The sequence below is a fragment of the Talpa europaea genome (genome assembly GCF_964194135.1).
Source record: "Talpa europaea genome assembly, chromosome: 12".
NCBI classification, from domain to species: domain Eukaryota; kingdom Metazoa; phylum Chordata; class Mammalia; order Eulipotyphla; family Talpidae; genus Talpa; species Talpa europaea.
The window spans coordinates 13,023,947-13,045,700 of NC_140079.1; the positions used below are offsets into that span (position 1 = coordinate 13,023,947).

Consider the following 21,754-nt stretch of genomic DNA (forward strand, 5'->3'; position numbering starts at 1 on the left):
CAGTGCCCAGAGAGAACACCTGTTCTGATACCACAAGCTGCTTCTCGCCTCCTTGCGGGGCAACTCCAAGAGCAAATATCCCTTGTATCCAAAACAACTTCTGCCAAAGCTGGACCTAAAACCGCTTCTGTCCATTTTAGCCATAATCCTGTGGCTTCACCACTACTGCGCCTGTCGGTTGCTAAATAATGACTTTTCCCTTTCTTTCTCAACCTTTTCTGCATTATTTTTTGCTATACTATTCGATTTTCTACTAGAATACTTGAAAACAGGAGCCATTTGCCAATAGCTAGTACCCCAAAATAGTAACTCGATGTTTGGGTTATGAAGCACTGTTTTCTGATTACAACCATCTCAATTTCTGATTACACGATTTAATAATAGCACAAAATTCAGGGCCTTCTGAGTTCCCTATAGTACCCAAACTATGCAGAAGAAGAAGAGATGCAATAAGCTTAATAGCCACGATTTTTCAGTTTTGTTTTGAATGTCCATGAATGGTTTGTAAGCTGCTGAGCTTTCTAATCAAGTTTGTCTTAAGCTATCAGGATGACTCATTAAAAAATCATTGTATGCACAACAGCTGGCAGGAGGGGAAATTTTTTGAACTTGCTGAGTAAGACATGGATATTATTTGGGGGTTAAAATTTTGTGGTAGAATGGAGGAGTACAATGAAAGGGGAGATTAAGGATGGGCCCAGAAATCAGCGTCTGATTTCAATCTACTTTATTGGTTTATGGAACCAATAATAGCATAATAACTACCCTGCTCTCATCAGTCATCACAATGCTATGGACAGAACAATAAGGAAATAGGAAAGTTATTTTAAGTTAATATTCTACACAAACATGAGGAAAAATAAATGAAGATTTCTGGTTGTTTTTAGAAGGTCTGAAATGAGGAAAATGTTGAGGAGTTTCATCCCAAGTGGGAAACAGATTTGGATTTTATCAGCCTTGGAAGATACATATTCTGTATTTACAAGACAAGTTTAACTATTTCCACTTGCCACAGCCTCCTCATACCAGCCTCAAGGGTTTGCTTTTCAAATCCTAATTACTTACAATGATTGTATTTTTGTATATTTTCCAAAGTCCTTACATTTAAATTCCCTGCGAAAGTCTCTATGTGAAGAATCTATAGGGTCAGGCCAAGCTGTCAGTTGGATGTTTTGGTTAATCACCTTTCCTGATTATTTTTGGAAGGAGAGCATTGTAAGTACAGAAAAAAGCATGATAATAGTACATATTGATGGAAAAATCTGGAGGAACAGCAGGTAAATGGGTCTCCAAACACCATATAGTGCATTTATGACACAGTAATTGAGTGTGTTTGATCTTGGTGGAGAGGTGGGTCAGGCGGACTGTGGAACAGCTGGGCACTGCCCGGGTCCAGGCCCTGACGCCCGTCTGTCCTCGTCAGGGCTGCTAGCTAGAGGCTTGTTTGGTTACATGCCCAGCTGCTGTTGGGCAGCACCAATCACAAGCACACTTCAGTTACCACCGAGTGTAAACACTCTGATGTCCATATCTGTGATTTGCATTTGGGTTTCTTAGGAAGTAGGAGGAAAAAAAGAAAATACACAATTGGGAACTGTATGTTAGCGCATAAAGTTTCTGTGATTCCCCTGGAATGCTGAAGAACACATGCAGTGTGTGTCTTCTGCACCCGAAGAGGAGCCCACCCCCCCTGCCAATTCTCCGTGGCCCCAGGCAACTCCTTCCTCCTCTGGGGCCTTGGTGTCCTCGTCACCAGAGTATTCTGGGGTCCCTTCCATTGCAGTACCCAGTTTTAGTACTCCAGCTTTTAAAAGTTTATCCCATCCCTTTATCTTTCCTGTTACTCATTTTTCAAACACCCCCATCACCCTGTTTAGGATTTAAAATAGAGCCAAGAGAACCTCTGAGGACTAGTTTAGACCCACAAAGAGGCATCTTTGAGCTGCAGTTTCAAAGCACGCGGTCCTTGGGGAGCCACAGCACTGATGGGGGCCGACTTCGACGCCCCGGAATGCAGAGTGTGGGGAGACTCTAGGCTCTGGATCCAGATGACCTGAATTCAAATCCCGGCCCTCCACTTGCCAACAGTGTGATGACGGGAAAGTGACTTAATCTTGCTGTCAGGGGAAGATAATAATATCTGCCGGGCAAGGTTATCGTAGGGTGAGATTTCATATTTGTCAAGGGCTTGGCACCGGGTATGTGCTCAAGCAGAGCTATTGCTATTAAGCCCACACGGCCTGCAAGGAACGTTGCTGCTTAGAATTCAAAGCGATGGATGAAATCCACTGCTCGGGAGGCGCACGCTGTGCACTCAAGGGAGAAAGAACTGGATGTGCAAACGGTGACTTGAAACAACATGTGGCTTTGTTCTGAGTGCCCACACCATAGTGTCCCTCAGCGTGGACCGCAGAAGCTCAGAAGAGGGTGAGTGGATTGTGGATGGGACAGGGGAGGTGAGAGGATACTCTGGGGAGGAGGGCGAGGGTTGAGCTAAGTTCTGAAGGAGGGAGAAGATGCCTGTCTGCAGCGAGGAGGGAGACAGTCCAAACAGGGCACAGGAGGCAAAGGCCCATGTGGAGGGGGAAAAGCCCCAGGGCAACGGGGGAGGCCCCATCTGTGGTGGTCAGCAGAGGGAACCCCCTCAGTTTGCAGGGTGAAGTGCAAGAGCAGGGTGGGGGGCCTGACCCGGTCGTCCTTGCCTGCTAAGGTCTCCCGGACACTCCCCTCTGCTCCCAAAGCCTCCAGCACATTTCTCTGCTAAAACACCGCTTTGTTTTCTTAAATCTTTCCCCCAACTGGCTCCTGTCTTGCTCTTTCTGATTCTTTGGAGCCTCCAGCCTGCGAGGATGGCGGTCAAGAGTTCGCATTTTAAGAGAAACAAAACAAAAGAACTGACATAACTTAACCCCAACAAGGCCTGGGAATATGGCTGCGGAACTGAGGTTGTCCAGGGGAAGGAGAGAAGGAGGGAAAGGCCTGTGGGGGCTTTGGTGGCGGGTATGGGGTGGTGACATATCTCTAAGGGGGTTTGAACCTATTCCCATAAATCACATATAGCTCTTCAAACAATGTTACTGCCAAAACATGCTCTGTAGAGTTTGCAAGTTGGAGTCCAACAGACGGAGAGTGTGACCCTCATATGTGAAAGCACCCTAACTTCTCTGGGGCCTCAGTTACATCCTATCTAAATGGGGTTCATGACGCCCACCATAGCGGGGTCCTGGAAATGCAATGACAGTGACTGTGAGCGCAGCCCCAATGCACACAGCACATGGCCAGTGCTCAGCAGAAGGCAGTGCTGCGGCTCCTCCACCTGGAGCCCAGTGGCATTTGCTAAATGGCACAGCAGGCGTGTGCCCCAGAGGAAGGGGCATGCGGCCAGGGCAGCTGGGGACGAGGCTGACACTGCAGAGACCACCCGCCTTCATGGTCATAGAAAGCCACCTCGTTAGAAAGCCGCAGAACACAGCCCTGCAAGAACCAGCAGGTCGCCCACAGGGCCATGCCTCACTCTCCTGGGGAGACAGGACGCCGGAGCTGCAGCTCCCATGTGCCGCCTTGCACCAAGTCCCACACCCCTGCGCCCGCTGCAGGCCTACGTGGCCAAAGACTTGGCCGATCCAGATTAACACACCAGCCATATACCTACCCTTCAAGAACTACTGTTTTAGGAAACCCCAACTTCAAATGGCAGGAGGAAGGAAACCAGTGTTGAACATTTTGATTAGCATCTCTATCAGTTTATTGATTTGACAAGTAAAGTTACGTTTGCAAGGCTCAGTGCCAAAGGGCCGCAGAAGCTTATGAGAGGTTTGGGATGGGACTCCTGCCCCATGCGGGTACCCACATATCCCTTCCTCGCTGACAGCTTCCCCAGTGTCAGAATTTGCTCCCCTGGATGGTACCCCAACCCCAGCCTCCAAGGCCGTGCTGAACTTTTTGTGCTGGGAAAGATAAATCCCCTTTCCTGCAGCCAGTGAGTTTTGCAAACCGAGTTTGCAAGGGAAATAGGGAACAGAAAAATCACATAAAGACACAACAACAATTATGTCGAGGGCAAAGGTCTCCACAGGAACTTTCATGCTTTGTCAAAAATGGCAGCTGAAGTGATTTCTTGGGCTGGGCCCCTCCCATCATTTCAATTCTCTCTGGCATAAATAAGAATTCTTAATAACAATAATAATAATAATAATAATAACAATAGATTTCCTGCTGGTCTCTGAAACAGGAATGTTACGAGTATTTTCATGTATCCACTTTAAAATATATTTCCTTACCCAGGAAGAGCAACAGAAGGTGGTGACTGGAAATAGTTTTCAGAGGACACTAAGCATCAGGTAGAAAGCCGTGGAGCTCAGGTTTGCACCCAGGCTTATTGGATTCCAAGGTCTTCATCTTACCGGAGGCATCGCCTTCCTGTTTGTACATTTCTGGCCCCAAGAAGGACCAGCTTTGGAATCAACACTGGGTTTCAGGGTCTCTGCCCCCTCAGCCCTCAGCCCCCTCAGTCCAGATTCCATACTTTCTGTTGGGCCCCAAGTCTGACTTTGGCTTCTCCTCAATCCTCCATCCCTGCCATCATTCTATGGAGGCCACAGCCAGCCCCAGTCAGAGCCAGGACCTTCCTTTCTTGATACCCAAACACCTTAGAAGAAACCAGACACAAGGAGATCTTCCATTTCCTTCTGGAACCTAGCTCCAGCTCTGTCCCAGAACCAGCTTCCAGAATACAGTTCCTCCTTGTCACTTCCTACCTCTCCTGGACTCCCTGGTGCGTTGAGCTCCCCGTGGCACCTGTCCTCTCTGTACACAAGGAAAACATTTCTTGAGCTGGAGACAAACCAACCACAATGACCTTGGGGAGCCTCTTCGCTGCCCTCCTAGACCTCTCTTGATGAAGTGAGATGCCGCTCCTGAGCATTGCTGAGCTGACTCGAGAGGCTGGGATGTCATGGTTCACCTCTGGCACGGGACGCAGGATGCCACTTCTCCCACTTGAGAAGGCAGAGACCACATCCGCTCCCTTCGGGGCTGAAAAAGATCTCTGAGCCCAGTGAAACGTGGCGCTTACCAGCTCAGTGGATCTGTGTCTCTGCCGATCTTACACAGTCTGATACATGCAGAGACTTGAGAAATACAATAGCCACTAAGGAAAGGGCAGGGGAATGTCCTTAGGTCTTACCTTCTTATGAAAGCACAAGAAAGACTGGGCCAGGGCGCCCCCAGGGGTCTCGCATGCGGAGTACCTGTGCACGAAGCCAGTTTTTAGTATTCCATGCTAAAGACAGATGGAAGCCTTGGCTAATATCAAAATCTAACTTTCATCAAGGTGTATCCCAAAAAGAACCTGCTAGACCTTGGGCAGTTTATGTACCGTCATACTTTGGTATTCCGGTGGCAGTTCTGAACAAGGAGAAAGCTAAAAGCAGCATCAGGATGTGAGGAGACTGCATGCTGCTTATCCACCCCTGAAATTCAGGGTCTTGGCCAGACATCAACTCAAGGAAGAATTTGCGGCTGCTGCAGCCATGACTGGACTGTCCGGTCTGTGGACAAAGGACAAGTGTGTCATTGTGAGCCCGTGGTTAGGAGAAGAGACATTTTGAACAGAGGCATCCCCAGCGCTGAAGACATGAGCGGCAGGAGAGAGGCAAGAAGGCTGTTGCAGGAAAGACCCATGTCTTTCTGAGAGGCTCAGATTTCTTCACTCACCATAAAGCCTACCCTTTCCTCTTCCGCTCTCACCCACTGAACCCACCCCACAGTGTGCTGGCTCAGAAAGGTTTCGAGCTGGCCTGGGCGCTGCAAATGGTCGGCCCACGGCCCGGATGTGTGTCTTCCGCTTTGCCAGAGTGTTCTTTTTCTTTTCCTTTCTTTTCATGGAGACAACACTGGTTAATGGTGTTGCTTGTGACTTCGAGGCAAAGGCTCTCCCCCTCAGGGCATGTTATCCCGGTGCTCCCTCCCCAGTTTATTCTGGTCCATCCCTCAGCCCCTCTGGCAGCTTCAGTTCTGCAGTCAGAGTTCTAGGATTCCGTAATGGTTTGGCTTGATCTGCTCCTGTGCTTTGTTCCTCTATATTCCACATAAAGTGACATCATACGCTGTTTCTCTTTCTTCTTCTGACTGATGTTGCTGAGCGTGCTCCCTCTGCTTCCGTCCACACTGCTGCACATGCTGAGTGTGTACTCTGTTGTGTGTCTATACCGCATCTTCCTGATCCACTGTCTGTTCTGGGACACTTAGGTTGTTTCCCTATCCTGGCCGTTACATAAATGGTGCTGCCTTTTCTTGTATTATCTTTATTCTTCTCCCTTCTATTTTTTAATTATTTATTTTCTCACATCGCTGTGAATTTTGTACAGTAGTCTTCTTTTTTAAAGTACCTGTATTCTTTGTGTTTCATCCCTCAATCTCCTAGGGAAGCTGTCATTTTTCAATAAGCGCATTTCCTTTGGCCTGGCTCCTTTTTTTTCTGAGTGGACAGCAAGAAGGATCCACCTATTTGTAATGCCTGCGAGGGTACCAATGATAAGGCATCTGCATCTTATGTGGGGGTGTCTCCCCCGCCTTCTGCTCACTCTCATAGCACAGTGCTCTGTATGTTGCTTATTATTATTGCCAACTGACCCCCTTCATGAGCCCAGAAAGACTGACAAAAGAAATAGAAAAAAATGTCTATGCTGGAATGTCCTGTAAGCTCAAAAATACCATTGTTTAAGTAGAGGTGCACAGTATAACCTCAGCTTTCATTCGAAAGAATGTTTTATCTAAGGCTTTCAAAACGGTCCGCTGTCTGACTTCAATTAGCCCACTGTCCTGCCCTGGTGACAGAAGTGATCCAGGCCTTTCCATGTTCCCTGGCCAGCCACCTGCTCCTTCACAACCACAGACATTTTTTAAAATAATAATCATAAAGGCCAACTTTTTGCTGCTTATTTTTTCAGCTGTTCTATGGGTTCTGTCATCTTTTCAAAAGTCATGAAATTTAAAATATTTCCCGGTGGTGAATTCTTTCACACTGCTTGCAAAAATAATCAGGTTTTGCAGCAAAACAGTCCCAGCAAGTCCATCTGGTACGGCTGGGGTTCTGTAGATGCCGTTCGGGCCAAAGTGTACAGGACCATTTATCAAAGTGCCTCCCAGTGGCTCCTGTTTTTCTGACTCAGCTACATAAATACAAATAACATTCCAAAGGTACACCAGAGCCAGGGGAGAAAATGTATTTCATTTGGTAGCTGAGGCAACAGAAATCATCTTCTCCAGCAACATCATTTTATGCCAAGTGGGAGAGTTTCAGTAGTAGAATTTCAAGAAATGATTCCCACCCCAGAAATCCAAGACATGTAGACTCGTGGTTTTTAATGTTGAGATTTACAGTAAAAACGCACAACCTCAATTCTATTGTTTAAATTTGTATCAACTACTGTTTTAATGACCCAAGTACTGCACAGGGATATTTCAGAGACTAAATAGGCATAAGGTAATAAGTGGAAGTGCACCCACCATCCCTGTCTCCCCAGCACCTCCCCCTTCCGCCCAGCCCCCTAATTGCCTCCTTCTTCCCAGGGGACACCATGGACAATCTTCCCCAAATTTGCTGATGTTTTATGAGAAAGAAACTGATGCACCAAGAGGTTAATGAGCCTCAAAGACACATATTTGCACTATTTTCAGTGTGTATGCCTTAATCTTTTCACCATAAATTCCCTCCCCCCACCCAAGACAGAATTTAAACACGACTTTTTGTCTTCACCGCTCTAAGTTTGAAGGCCTCCATGAATCACTTAATACTTTCATGTCTCCATTTTAAGTCAGTCCATGGCACCTGCCTTCCCAGAGGCTGGTCTCAATGAAACAAAGGGCACCAAGCAGATAGGATCTTTGTGATGTAAAGCCCCTAGAAGCTAGGCTCTGTAGTCACAAGGTAACAGCTGTAAGGGATACAGATTCCCATATTATTTCCTCACAAATTCTTATTGACTTTAAGACTGGCCCTTGCAATGCACGCTTCAATAAAATACACAAAAATGTTGGGGGTTTTTTTGTCACTATGGCAGTGGGAGGGAGACCTGCTGGCCCCTCTTTACACACAGGTATCAGCGGGGAGGTGGTGATAAGGAAGAAACGCGAGAAGGAGCCCTGGGAACTGGGACAGCCGGGACAGGTGGCTAGCAGCCCGCAGCACCCACAGGGCGAGGACCAGCTCTTGCCAGACAAAGCCAAAGTCTTTGTCTCCAAGACAAAGTCAAACAGAGGTGGCTATAAAGGTCAGCGCTGGCTCCCGGAGTCCCACTCTCCAGGGACACCCTCCTCCCCTGAATCCCTGTTCTACAGCAACAGCCCAGCCACTCACTCTGCCAGCCGTCCTGACCCCTCAGTTTCAGCACTCGATCAAATGCTCTAGAATTCTCCTTTCACCTTGCCTATACTGCTCAGAAACTTCTAAAGGGCCATCACCTGCCGGTGAGCAAAGTCCAAACTCTTTAGCCAGGCTCAAAAATGTCCTTTTATTGTAACCTGGCTCCTGCCCGTCCTCGGGCTGCTTCTCAGCACCTGTCTGCACTGTTTCTGCATCTACCCTGGGCTGTCAGACATGTGAGTGCCTGCTTCGCACCCCATCCAGTCCACAGTCCCCTCTAAATGCTCCCTCAGTTCCTTTCAACCTTCAAAACCTGACTCATGTATTGGACAGTAGGCACCCTTCAGTCATCTTCTCCCAAGACTGCAATTCACCTCTAACCTACGTTCTCGTTGCCCCTACCGGAACTAAATCATGGTTAGCAGGACCTAGGCCAGTGACCAGGCTGTGTAACTTACTAGCTTTGTGACCTTGGACAAGTCCTACATACTGTCTATTAGTTTTCCACCCCATCATCTAGAGATTATAATGTATCTATTGCATGGGTAACTGGTGATGATTTAATGAGCTAATGGATGTAAATTATCTAAATACCTAAGGCAGTCATCTATTAGCTGTTGCTAAAAATAAAGAAAGACGCTGATATATGTACAGTGGCGGCACAGAGTCTGGCTCCAAGTAGATATTCATGAAATGCCTTTCACCCCTTCTTTTATTATCACATTAATCACTTATCGATATATACAATGGTCTTCCCTGTGAAACTATGTGGTGCCTAAGTCATAGAATCCACACATTGTTACTCTTTCTATTTCAGGAAATGACCATAATCGTGATGCATAACCCTATAGGCACAGGAAACATTTTTATTGAATTGATTAAGTGAAACATCTGCTTCCAACAGGCAACATGCTTATTCCTTGGAGACGAGAGGACTTTCTTACCTCTTTGCTTGGTTCACAAAAAAATCCTTGCACCTGAGAATTTCCTGTCTCCTCTCTGCATCCTCTCATCCTTCTGTGTCCAATTCAAATCCTCAGCACCTTGGTGTCTCCCCTAGAGGTTGGAGCAAGCCCTGGAGTCCAGGGGTATTCTGTTCTGTCTCATCAGCTACTTTTTCCTGCCCAAAAGTCTCTATTGGTTACTTATTGCTGCATAAAAACCCACTTCCACAGTTGCTAGTGATTTATTACTTCTCACAACTTTTTGAGTTGGCTGTAAGGTCCTCTGCTGATTTCTCCAGAGCTGACTCATGCAGTAGTATTTTACTAGAGGTTCTGCCATGCTAAGAAGTCCAACATGGTTCTTTAGAATGTCTGGCAGTTGGTACTAGCTGTCAGCAGAAGTGCCTGATTCACTTCAACAAGGTCATTCATTCTCCAGGAGGCTAGACTGACTTCCTTAAGAGGAAGTGGTGGCCTCCCTGGTAGTGGAGAGGTTAAGTCTCATCGCTATTGCACTATCACCGCTGCAGCCTGAGTTCAATACCTGGCCAGGGAACTGATGCACAAGGCACAGCAGATCTCTCCTGACTCACCCGCTGCTCCCCTCAGCAGTGTATAGCAGTAGATCTGCCTGTTCTGCTCCCCATTCTGTCCCTGGTGAATCCTCTCACCCCTCTGTACCTCTGACTTTCACCCCAGTTTTCTATGCAAAAACAAATAAAATCTTTTTTTAAAAAAGAAGAAGCTGTAAGGCAGAATTGCAAGCAAGTAAACATGGATGCTGCAAATCCTCTGGAAGCCTTAGCTCTGAAACTTAGCTCTGAACAGCCCCACCTCTGCTACATTCTGTTGGTCAAAGCAAGTCACAAACCATGCCTGATTCAGGGGGCAGAGGCAGACTTCTTGATGGGAGAAACTGCAAAGAAATTATGACTGTATTAATCTACTGCAAATAGCTTGTCTCCCTGAGTAGATTCTAAGCGAAGACCAAGAATGCATTATTTCTGGTACCTACACACTCAGCCTCATATGGTACACACCAGAGGGCCCCAGGAAACATCTGTGGTTTGACAGAAGGACTCATGCAGAGAACATTCTCCTTATGTTACCAGGAGATTGAAGGAGTATAGATCTGGGAGTCAGAGAGCTTGAGGTTTAAGTCCTGGGTCTGTAATTTACTGGATGGATGATGTTGGACACCTTAACTTCTCTGGTGTATGGTTTCCTCTTTTGTGAATCTGAGACGATACTACCTCCTTAATAATAGCATTCTATCAAGCACCTGACACACGGTAGGTGTGTGTAACTAGTTCCTTTTCACTATATTTTTCTTATTCATGATTAAACCACCATGTGAGACAGATAAGCGGCCCATACATGAAAACCTGTTTCAAATTTTGCAAAACTATTAAGATGTATGAAAACATCATAGTTTAGTCTATGACTTGTCACATTAACTAAGGGCACCTAATTCTCTATGCCCATATTAGGGGTGAGGGAGGGTAGGCAGGAGTGAACGTATTCCAACCTAACACAGGTACCCATATAATTTGTTATACCAGTGTTAACTTGACATTCATTTCAAAGTTGGAGGGAAATCATATCATATATATGGTGGATGTAAACCTGATAATAAAATACTATGTTAGAATGTTTCGATGCTATCACTTCATCCTGCCTCCCGACCATAGATATGATGAAAAATTAAAAATATAAAGTGTTTTAAATTAATGAATGAAAAATTAAATGTATAGAGTGCTGTGAATTCCTTGAAGAGAGATCCTAGCAAGTCACAGGTTATGATTATGTGAATATTAGTACAGATATCTTTAAAATTTAAGGAGACTTCCTAAGCTATATAATTAGAAATAAGAAGAAATGATACAACAATGTGAAAATGTTTAAGCTAGTCAGAGGCCTCTCCCTTAGCACAATTTCAATGTATTCCTTCAACTAGCTTGGCACCTAAAAATATGATAGGGCCATAAAAATTAGTATGAATGTACTTAGGGGAAATTCCTAATCTTATCACTTTACTACCCTGGTGACCTATTAGTTCAAATTAACTCATTTTCATGGAGGGGCTTTTGGGCAGCTGTGAGGCTGCTGTGTTAGCTACAGGAAGTTGCAGACTGGCAAATTTCATTCAAATATAAACCTCTAAATTTGGCTACCTGGCATTGCAGGATCCTGTTGTTTGCCATATGCAAAATAAAAATTATATACCATCTTGCTTGGTCAAAAGTTATGAGATGTTCAATATCAATTTCAATATTATTTCTGGAGGATTCATATGGTGAGAGGCAACCGTGCAGGCATAAGATCTTAGGGAAGACAGGAATGTGACTTTTCCCTTTACATAAGTGATGACAACTTGCGACCAAGCTGAAGGATCATGTTTTAGTTTGTTCTTTCTTGACCTATGAAGTCTGGGGGTGGGATGGGGAAGAAAGTGCCATTCCTGAAATCCTTCTAGTGAAATCCTTCTTAGTCCCAACATAGAAACTTTAGAACTTGTCTACCTTCTATGAGGTGAACTGAAGAGGTGCATTGCTTATTATATTTCTCCGTCTTATTATTTCCCAGACCACTGTAGAGGGAATAGCACTAAGTATAGCTATAAAATAATTAATTTGATGGAAAAGTTTTATATATCATGATTATGGTGATGGGTCACAGGAGTTGGTCAAAATTCATCAAATTGCACATTGAAAATGTGTGTTTTATTATATGTAATTTATACCAGAATTAAATCTGACCCTCCCTAAAATAGAATATCCATTGGAGGGTTAAGGATATTATGTAAGTATGTGTGTATGTGTATACATGTGTATTTTGTATATATTTCATATAGAGCTCATGTATACATATACCATAGTATACATATATATAAACATATAGACACATGTATATAAGGAAGGGAAGTATAAAACCAAAATAATTTTCCTTGTAAGTGTTCACATATAATTATATGAGCTCTCTGGATCCCTAAGCCTCCTTTATACCAAAATTATAAAATATGATGCCTTCCTATTTTTACTTTTTGAGTTATGAAAAGGCTTATAAGGCAGAGTGGTGCGGTAATTTAAAAACAGTCTCTGACGTTTGTTTCTACCACCACCATCACCACTAACTGCATCTCATCTCTCAGGGGAACTTATTCTGTGTGCTTCAGATTCCTCATCATTATAATGAGCATAATATTATTAATCTCATGGGGTTGTTGTGGTAATTCAATGAGATAAAACATAGAATACATTTGGCCATCTACCTAACAGTATATTTATGAAATTACTACAAATATGTGCTAATGAATTACTTCTAATATAATTTAAATATCTGTTGAGAATGCTGGGAAATCACAGAATAATAAATGTTTTGTGCTATGTAAAAAGAAAGAGCTCTACATCTAGCTTCAATGTTTAGGGAGTTCATTCTGTTTCAGATGAGATGGTCTCACCCACACAGTACTGGATCCTGCATAAAACGTATTTTTTGAGCTGTTGAGCAGGCAGGAAGTGAGGTCAATCTCCAAAGCTGGGGTGGGGAGAGAGAAGGGTTGGCATGGGATGCTGGGCAGAAGATTTGAGCAGAAATCAAGACTCCAAATAAAGAGAAGATGGTTACAAAAAAAAAAAATGGCAAGTTCCCCGGAGGACACGGGTCCACCTAAGTTCAATGCATGAAGACTGGTCTCTAAACTGTATCAAACTTAAGAGCAGAGCATGGGACCCCAGGATTAAACTGGGGAACCTACATGGAAGCTGACTCCCACGAAACAGAATCATATATTTACTGGAAGAACTCAACCACAGTTTAGGATCCCAGATGTCCACAGATCAAGGTTACCAGATATGAGAGTCAATCAAAAATCGCCAAGTGGTTTAGGAAGCAAACTGCTATGACGTACAGTCAGGAAACACAGTCTAAATTTAAATTCCCAGAACTTTTAGGTATTAGAATTACCAAATACAAACCATACAATAACCTAATAAGCAATAAACTCTCAACAAGAAACTGCCAATAATTATCAAGCAGATTTTTTAAACTAAATTGGAATTTATAGAAATGAGAAAATATGCAATTACTGATGATAAAAAAATCAATGTGTGAGTTAATAGCAAATTAGCTACAGTTAGAGAAAGAATTAGAGAACTGGATGCTGAGCTGAAGAAATCCATAATATCTATAGATGAAGTAATGAGAGGCTAAGAGACAATGAGAACAAAAGCAAAAGGTTTAAGGTACATCTACACAGAGATCCAGAAGGAGACTTATAGACAAGGCAACATTAGAGACATGATGGTTGAAATTTTTCCAGACCTTGGGACATTGATCCCCAGACACATGAAGTACTTCTTATACCAAGCAGGATATATATTTTTTAATATACCTTTATATAAAATGAGGTGAACTCAAGGAGCCTTAGAGATAAAGAGAGCATATTAAAAAGCAGTCAACAGAGCCTCCCAGGTGGCACAAGGGGTTAAGACACAACCTATGAAGCTATCTGCAGCCACCGCAGCACGAGTTCAATCCCCGGGCAAGGAGCTACCCACATGGCGCAGCAGACCTCTCCCCTGTCTCGCCTGCTGCTCCCCTCAGTAGTGTATTTCAGTCAATCTGCCCATTGTGCTCCCCACTCTGTCTCTGGTGAATCCTCTCACCCTCCGCACTTCCGGCCTATACCCCAGTTCTTGTATGCAAAAATAAATAAATCTTTTTTTTAAAAAAGCAGTCAACAAAAGAAAACAAAGATTGTCATACACAAAGTCTAAAATGCTAATAACAAAGTTCTCAACTGCAATGATAAAAACAAAAACAAAAGAGTCTTTAAAGGAGTAAAAGAAGAAAAACTATAAAGCTACAATTGTGATCCCAGCAATTTTATCTTTCAAGTACAAGGGCAAAAGAAATGGTATTCTCCAATACTTTAAAAATGCAGTCGTTTATCACGAATACCAGCTACACTAAAGGAATTTTTTAAAGGATTACTTTAAAAGAAAGAAAACAAACTTACCAAAAAAAAACCCCAAAAAACAAAAAACAAACCAAGAAGAGTAAGCAAGGAACATGGGGAATGTGTAAGTAAATCCAGTACAAATATACTTTAAAATGATGGTGCAAATTATGATGCCTAATTCTTTATAACAAGAAAAAGCTAAAATGCTAGGAAGTAACACACTCATGTAAATTAAGAGAACAGTAAGAGTTAACAGTCTAAGGATCTCATCTGTCCGTGGGAGATTCAAGACTTGTTTGCAAGCTTTGGTAAATAGGCAAGGTAGGTTTTTATGAGTCACCATACAGAATGCAACTAGAGTATGTAATTTCCACAGGAGGTAGAAGGCAAAATCATGTAGGCGAAACCAACACAAGAGGCTTCTTTTCTTCAAACAATAAATAAAATTAAGTGGATGGTAATTCCGAAATCTTTGTAGTCATCGGGTAGTAAAATAGGGTTGGAGTTGGGCAGTGCTGGAAATCCACTGTAATCATGAAAACTGGCAGAAGACAAGGGGTATAAAGAGATTCTAGTGGTGAGGGTTGTGGGGTGCAAGAGAAACATAGGGAAGCTTTCACAGCAGAGAGGCCTAAAGCTGAGGGGCTGCATCCGCCCAGACTGAGCCTCACCCTGCTGGGACCGAGGCAGAGACCAATGAGCGGCTGGCAGATGCTGAGGGGAGAGTGGGGCCTCAGTCTTAAGGATCAACAAATTGGGCAAGTGCTCAAGTGTCATCAAAGGCCCCATTCTGGCCCCAGCCTTGGCCGGAGCAGTTGAAGGGGAGCGGGAAGGGAGAAAAGCAAGCAGCCATCTCTCCAGACAGCACCCAGGACAGCTCCCACCCCACCCTGCCGCACCCTGCTGGGAGTCATCCAGGAAGGAGGCTAAGGCAGAGGCCTTGACACAGAAGGAAAGGCAGGAAAGCAGCCTTCCTGGAAAGGCCGGGGCAGCCAGAGGTAAAAATGGGAAACACCGGGGGTCATGTGTCCAAACACGAGAGCTGCTCTGTTTAACTACCACCACCCCTTCCTTCCCCAATCAACACCTACCTCTGCCCCTGCATGTCCAACTCCCTCCTGCCACTTAAAAGTGTGAGCTTATCAAGCAAGCTTATCAAGCAAGAAAACACACATAAATCAGAGCATGTGAGAAGAATATACCATACATTCGACATAAAGTGCATCTGACTAATGAGGGCTAACACCATCAACGGCTTGCTCTCCACCAAGAACTACTGCAAGTGTGGGATATATATGGTCTCATTTCATGTGCCAAGATCACACCGCTAATAGAAGGCAGAACTGGGATTCAAACACAGACACTGTTTCCAGCATCTTCCCTCTTAAAGACTATGCTACTTTTCAGTGGTTGGAGGATATTTTGCTGGAGAAGGTCAACTTCCAGGCTCATGCTACAGAAGGAAAGTTTGTGTACCCCCAGAATTCATATGCCAAGGTCCTAATTCCCAAGGCAATAGTGTTTGGAGGTGGCAGTTAGCTCATCGGTGGAGTCCACATGAATGGTTCAGTCCCCTTTAAGAAGAGATACACAGAATGGTCTCCCACAAGCACATGAGGACACAGGAGTGAGAAGCCAGCTGCCTGCAAGCCAGAGAGAGCACACTGATCGCGTCCAGTGTCCAGAACCGTGAGAAAAAAATGCTGTTCTTTAAGGTACCCAGTCCATGGCATTTGTCCCAGTGCCCAAACGGCTTAGGACAGTTGGGCAATGAGGGGTTGCCATCCAATACCTGGGGGCCGTGCACGCAAAAAACATTAAGTTTATTCTGCATGGACCAAAGAGGTGGGAATAAAGAAAATGACTCTCTTCCCCATACTTTGTAAACAGGAGTCTCCAAAGAAGAAGTGGGCTTTCTCGGGGGGTGCTGGGTTCTCTGTCACTAGAGTAAATGCCCCCAATGTTAACAACCGAGGGAGTTTCAGCATTGTTGTGTGGTTGGATGAGACCCTCTAAAATCTCTTCTAACTCTTGAGAATATATAGGACCGTAAGAGTCAGGACTGAGAGCTCAGATCCAAAGAAGTGGATGCTGATGAGTCAGTTTTTACAAAAGCAACACTTGCCACTGAGCTTTGTTCCTGGACATCTTAAAGCCAGATTTGCATCTGTTTATTTTAAGGCTCCATGCACCTGGACACCCTTCCTTCAGAGGCCACTCAGGCATCACCTCCTCCAGGATGTGCCTCCACCCACCCTAACACGAGCTTCGGCACCCACCTCTCTCCCTCCTTCCCCAACCACGCCACTTCCCACCCATTCGGGGTCAGCTGCTCCCTGGAGTAGCTCCCTAGGGATGCTGCAACAATTGGTCACAAACTGGGCCAACCGCAGTGTGTCATCCCACAGATCTGGAGACCGGGCATCCAAAAACCAGGACATCAGCAGCCAGGCTCCCTCTGAAGGGCCCAGAGGAGAAGCCTCCCCTGCCCCTTCTGGTTTCTGGAGTACTGGCCACCCCTGAACTCCAAGGCTTGAGAGTGACCACTCAAAGGTCTGTGTCTTTCCTCTTATAAGGACACAAGATAAGGATCTAGGGCACATCTAATTTAAGAGTCACATCTTCAAAGATCTTATTTCCAAAAAAGCCCCCTTCACAGGTACCAGGATTATAGGACTTCAATGTTTTTGGGGGGGGGGCAACATAATTCAACTGACAACACCCTCCAGCCTCTCCTGTTCCCTAGCCTGCGGCTCTTTGAGGGCTGTTCCTTTGCTCCACGTGTATCTATTGTGTCTACCATGAACCACACTGTTCTGGGCACTAGGATAAGTCACAGTCAAGGCCCTTATCACCTCTGTGCAACTTGAAGGCAGTCAGTAAAAAAGTGGTTGCTGTGTTGAAGCCAAATATCAAGCCTGTGTGTGAGTGTGAATGTGTGTGTATATATGTACATTTTATCTATGTGCACATACATATATTCACATGACCACTTAATGTATTTGATGAAGGATATGAATGCAAATACTAAAATACAAAGGATAAACAATTCCACTGCCTCTAGCCAGTGCTTTTGACATGTTTACCAGAATCTACAACCTTGGCCTCCCTGTCCCTTATAAAACTTTGTTCCCAGGTACTCTCATTGTCCCCCATCCCCAACTTAACCCCCTAAATAGTGTTTCTTAGAATCAGAAAACAACTGCTATAAAATGCATTCCTGATCTTTTTTTTAAACTTGCAAACTAGCAAGGAAATCACTGGCTCTCTTTGCCTTCCAGGGCAGTGTCAGTTCATCCTCTCAGCCTCCGTTCGTCCAAATGCCAGGTGAGTTCAACCAGCACTGAATCATTTCCTTTCGCCTCTAAACAGGAATTTGGGCTCCTGTTCTCTTAGAGCCATTTCAAGATTTTGCTCCTTTCAAAAGGATGGTTGTTTTGAAAACACAAAGTCATGAAGACAGATCTCAACCAGTGGTTCCTGGATTGAGAATCCAGTCTGTCTTGACGACAGTCTTTTGATCCTTGGCCGAGAAGCAGCTTACTGGGCAAAGCCATAGCAAGTATGCCCTTGATACAATTCTAAAATGTCTAAAATTCTGACATTGTGTTCTGAGAAATGAGGCAGCAGCTTGAGAAGAGAGAGTCCGGCAAGAGCAAGGTGCTCGCTCTCTGTCAGCCATTTATTCCACATTTGTATTCATTTCCATGCATGTGTGCCCTTAAATACTCCTGTGTGGTTGGAAAAAGGGCACTCTGGACGATAGCGTTGGGTGCCCTCTTACATGTACGCACATGCGTGTACACACACACACACACACACACTCCTTCTGATCTCTAACTCGGAAGAAGCAGAGGCCTTCTCAAACATTTTAGTAAATTCCAGAGCTGGATCACAGAAAGAAATACAGGCAAGAGAAGATTCCATGTATCAGAATATCTCCACATTGGGCCCCAACTATCTTTACTGTCCCTTGGAATCTGGCTTCCTCTGCTCTCTTCTAGAGAAGAAAATTTCTGCAGCTTCTCTTTCCATCTAGAATTATTCTTCCTCTTCATACAGAGGAAAAATGTGCTTGACAACAGAGGATTTTTTTTTTCCTTAAGATAGTTTATACTTGGAAGTTAGAAATACAGGCAGAGACCCCGCAAGGCACGTTCCCATATTGTTCACTCTGCTCTCAGCCTGCGCCACGCGAGGCTATAAATTCACGGCACCCCAAGGAACATTAATTTACCAACATTCATTTCCACTTGCATCACTTTTTTTTTCCTCTGGGAAATAGGTTTATGATGAAACCCCTAACGGTAGCCTTCCATCATGAGCCGATTAGAAGTTTGGGGCTATTGAATTTAAGATGAAAGTGGAATGAGTAAAACTGGACTGTGAGTTTGAACAAGGAATTTTGATTTCTTCTGAATGCATGAATAAATTTACATGTCATTGATGAAGATGGCATTCTTCTACCGGGTTGATAGAAAACATATAAGACATAAGCTTCGCCCCCTCCCCAGAGCTCACAAGTAGGTTGGAAAGAGAGCTGTAACTCAGGAGAGAGAGCGGTGAGCAAACGGAAAGAGCCACAGTGGGTGGCACTGGCAAGGGCAAGGTGTGATGAGATGGGGGACCAAGTGATGATAACAATTAAGGAAGAGTCTGGGTGAATCTCTCCTGCTTGCTGGGGGGGGGTGGGGGTGGAGGAGGGGAACAAAGTTCAAAGTTCAGAAGTGTTCCACTGCAATGGGGGGCAGGTAAAGAAGGTATAAAAGGACAAGCACCCCCGCCTTCTTCCCAGATCAGCCCTGTTGACCTCAGGATGCTGGTCTTAGCCAACGAGACCACCCCACGAATAGGGACTTAAACCCTCAGGGTACACACCTGAGTCTGTGCCCCTGAGCATGTTCTGCATGATAATGTACTTCCTGCTGCAACTGACCTGCAGGGTCAAAAGCCTTCAGCAAACATATCTCTTCTCTTCTGGAACAGTTCCCCTGACCTTATGGTCAGTGAAACTCTTGTCACTTGCAGCTCTTCCCCAGGGGCCTTCCTATGCCAGTCACTGTCTTCCCAGCTTACACAGCACCAGGTGAGCCAGGTGAGGGCGGGTGTGGCCACTAGAGGGCAGCAAACCACATGACACTCCCCAAAGCCAGAAAACACATTTTTGACAGTCCCCTTGGCAGCACAGAAGCCGAATCATCTCACAGCAAGTGAGCCCTTTTTGCTGCCTGCTGGGGACAAGAGAGGTATCTTACAGGTCCTTATACAAAGAAGTACAACAGTACAACCTGCCTCTGATTGGGGCTGGGGTTATCACCTTATCTTGAGACAGCTATCTCAGTAACACACCCAGAAATGCCTCTTTTTCTGAGTCCTGGCAGGAGGGAAGAGAGCAGAGCGCCCTCTGAGGCTGGGCAAAAAAAAAGATGCTTCATTAGACAAAATGCAAATGCCAAGGGATTCTTGTTCTGATCACTTGAAGCCCCTGCACAGTGCCTGGTACACAGAAGGTGCCCACTAAATGAACATCAAATGAGCCAATGAAGGCAGAGCTAGTGCACCATCCTAGATGAACTCATCCCCAAAGGCTGAGTGAACTGTAGGCCTATTCTTCTGCTGGCCCAATTAAAAAGAGACAATGCAGCCCCATGGAACACTTACCCGTTGACATGTCAGCCTTGGTGTCAAGCATGTACAGTCAGAAACATTTCACATGTGGAGAGGCTCAGCTGCAACAGAGATGCCTTCACCTTCCTACGGGGACATTTCTGCCCGTGTGTTTTTCTTTTGGCAACAGGTTCGCCGGTCACATCGGGTTACTATGGGGTCCGAAGATCGTTCCTGTCTGACTCAGACTTCCACAACTCTAAACAGTTTCCTGGCGACGTCTGCAGCACGAGCGTGGCCAAGCCCTTTTCCTGCGAGTCCTCGGCGGCGGCGGGGCCCAGCCACCCGGCCCTCCTGGATCCTTACTTCCCCGAGCCCTACAGCGACCACCGCCCCGCAGCCCTGACCCCCAGCCCGGGCTCTCTGTTCAGCGCCTCGCCCCTGCCACCACTCCTGCCACCACCCTTCCCCAGCGACCCCACACACTTTGTGCTGGTGAGTCTGCGGGCAGCTCGCCTGTAGGGAGGACTCTGGCCAGCCCGAGTACTTGGCCACCTGCTGAAGTTGGTCTGGCCCTCCCAGGGCTCTGGAGAGCCTCCCACTCCCACCCCTACCGAGTCGGCCGGGGAGATGGCCAGGGAGATACAGGGTCTCGGTCAGAATACAGTCCCAGCCAGCCTCCCGCAAGAGTCCGTGCCAGCCATGACAAGAGGGTCTAACCAGTGGTTTATGTGGGGATGGCTGCTGAGAAGGGATTTCTATCCACTTTTTTAATTCGCTACTGCTTTTGCCAGATTGTTCTCCATCATCGCTGCAGCACCTAAGAAAAGTGCCCTGAAGGGGCATTTCCCTGGAATGTCTCTAGGCACAGTCCCTGGGGCTTCTCTTTCCCTCCCAGGCTCCCCCCACAATATTTCTATGCTCTGGAAACTTGTTCTCAATTCCTCCCAAGAGGTGAGCTCATAAAGATCTTATAGATCTCCAAAAACATCTTATAGAAGACTGGAAGGTTTCCACCACAAGGGAATGAAGTTCTAACAACAGGAGGTAGACAGCAGGGGGTGGGAGGACATTAAGACATCAAGACATCTGGGGAGCAGGGCTCAGCAGCGTCCATGTTGGGGAGGAAATCTGTCCACTTCATTTGTGTATCACCGAATGGCTAACTCCCCTCACTTTCCATTCTTAGAGGGACTCATGGGAGCAGACGGTGCCTGATGGCCTCAGCCAACCGGACCCTGTGCCCACGGACCCCCTGCAGACCTTGTCGCCCAGCACGAGTTGCCTTGCCCAACTGGAGTCGGGGAGCACCACCCAGCTCCGGAGCTCAAGCTGGGGGGGCACCCTAGCTGGAGCCCAGTCCTACTCATTGCATGCACTGGAGGATCTGTACCACACACCCGGGTACCCCACCCCTCCCCCCTACCCCTTCACCCCTTTCATGACGATGCCCAATGATCTAACACCCAAGGTGGTGCCCCTGGCCCCAGACCAAGGCACGGACACCTCTGTTCTTCAGGACCCTTCTCCGTGGACCAAAGAAGATGGGAGCCTGGCCTGGGGGGCCTACGAATGCCGTAGAGCTTACTGAGGGGGCACCAAAGGACTCTTCTAGTTGGGTTCTGTACCCCACGGACTGCTGTCCATGTGGCGGCCCATTCAGAACTGGATTTGCAGGATAAACACTCATGCTGCCCTTTGTCAATGGATGGCGGCCTTTAGTTGTAACCCTCCCCATCAGGAGCCCCCCCAAAATACACCACCATGCTAGCCCAGCTGATCAGGAGCATTCTAGTGAGACAGCCTTTGAGTGAGGTGTTTGGAACTTCAACAGCCTATTACAAGCTGAATCTATTATCTTTGAAGTGTCATTTT

General features: G+C 45.8%; 1 protein-coding gene across 1 annotated transcript in view; it reads left to right on the forward strand.

Annotated features, from left to right (window-relative positions):
• Nucleotides 1-21,470, forward strand: part of POU2AF2 (POU class 2 homeobox associating factor 2) — a gene marked incomplete at both ends in the record, with an annotated part of 30,034 nt that extends 8,564 nt beyond the window's left edge. Inside the window, 3 exons of the mRNA XM_084249813.1 lie at nucleotides 17,554-17,599; nucleotides 20,070-20,374; nucleotides 21,069-21,470. Coding sequence (XP_084105939.1) covers nucleotides 17,554-17,599; nucleotides 20,070-20,374; nucleotides 21,069-21,470 — 753 coding nt within the window. The remainder of the gene's footprint in view (nucleotides 1-17,553; nucleotides 17,600-20,069; nucleotides 20,375-21,068) is intronic.
• Nucleotides 21,471-21,754: the final 284 nt, after the last annotated feature.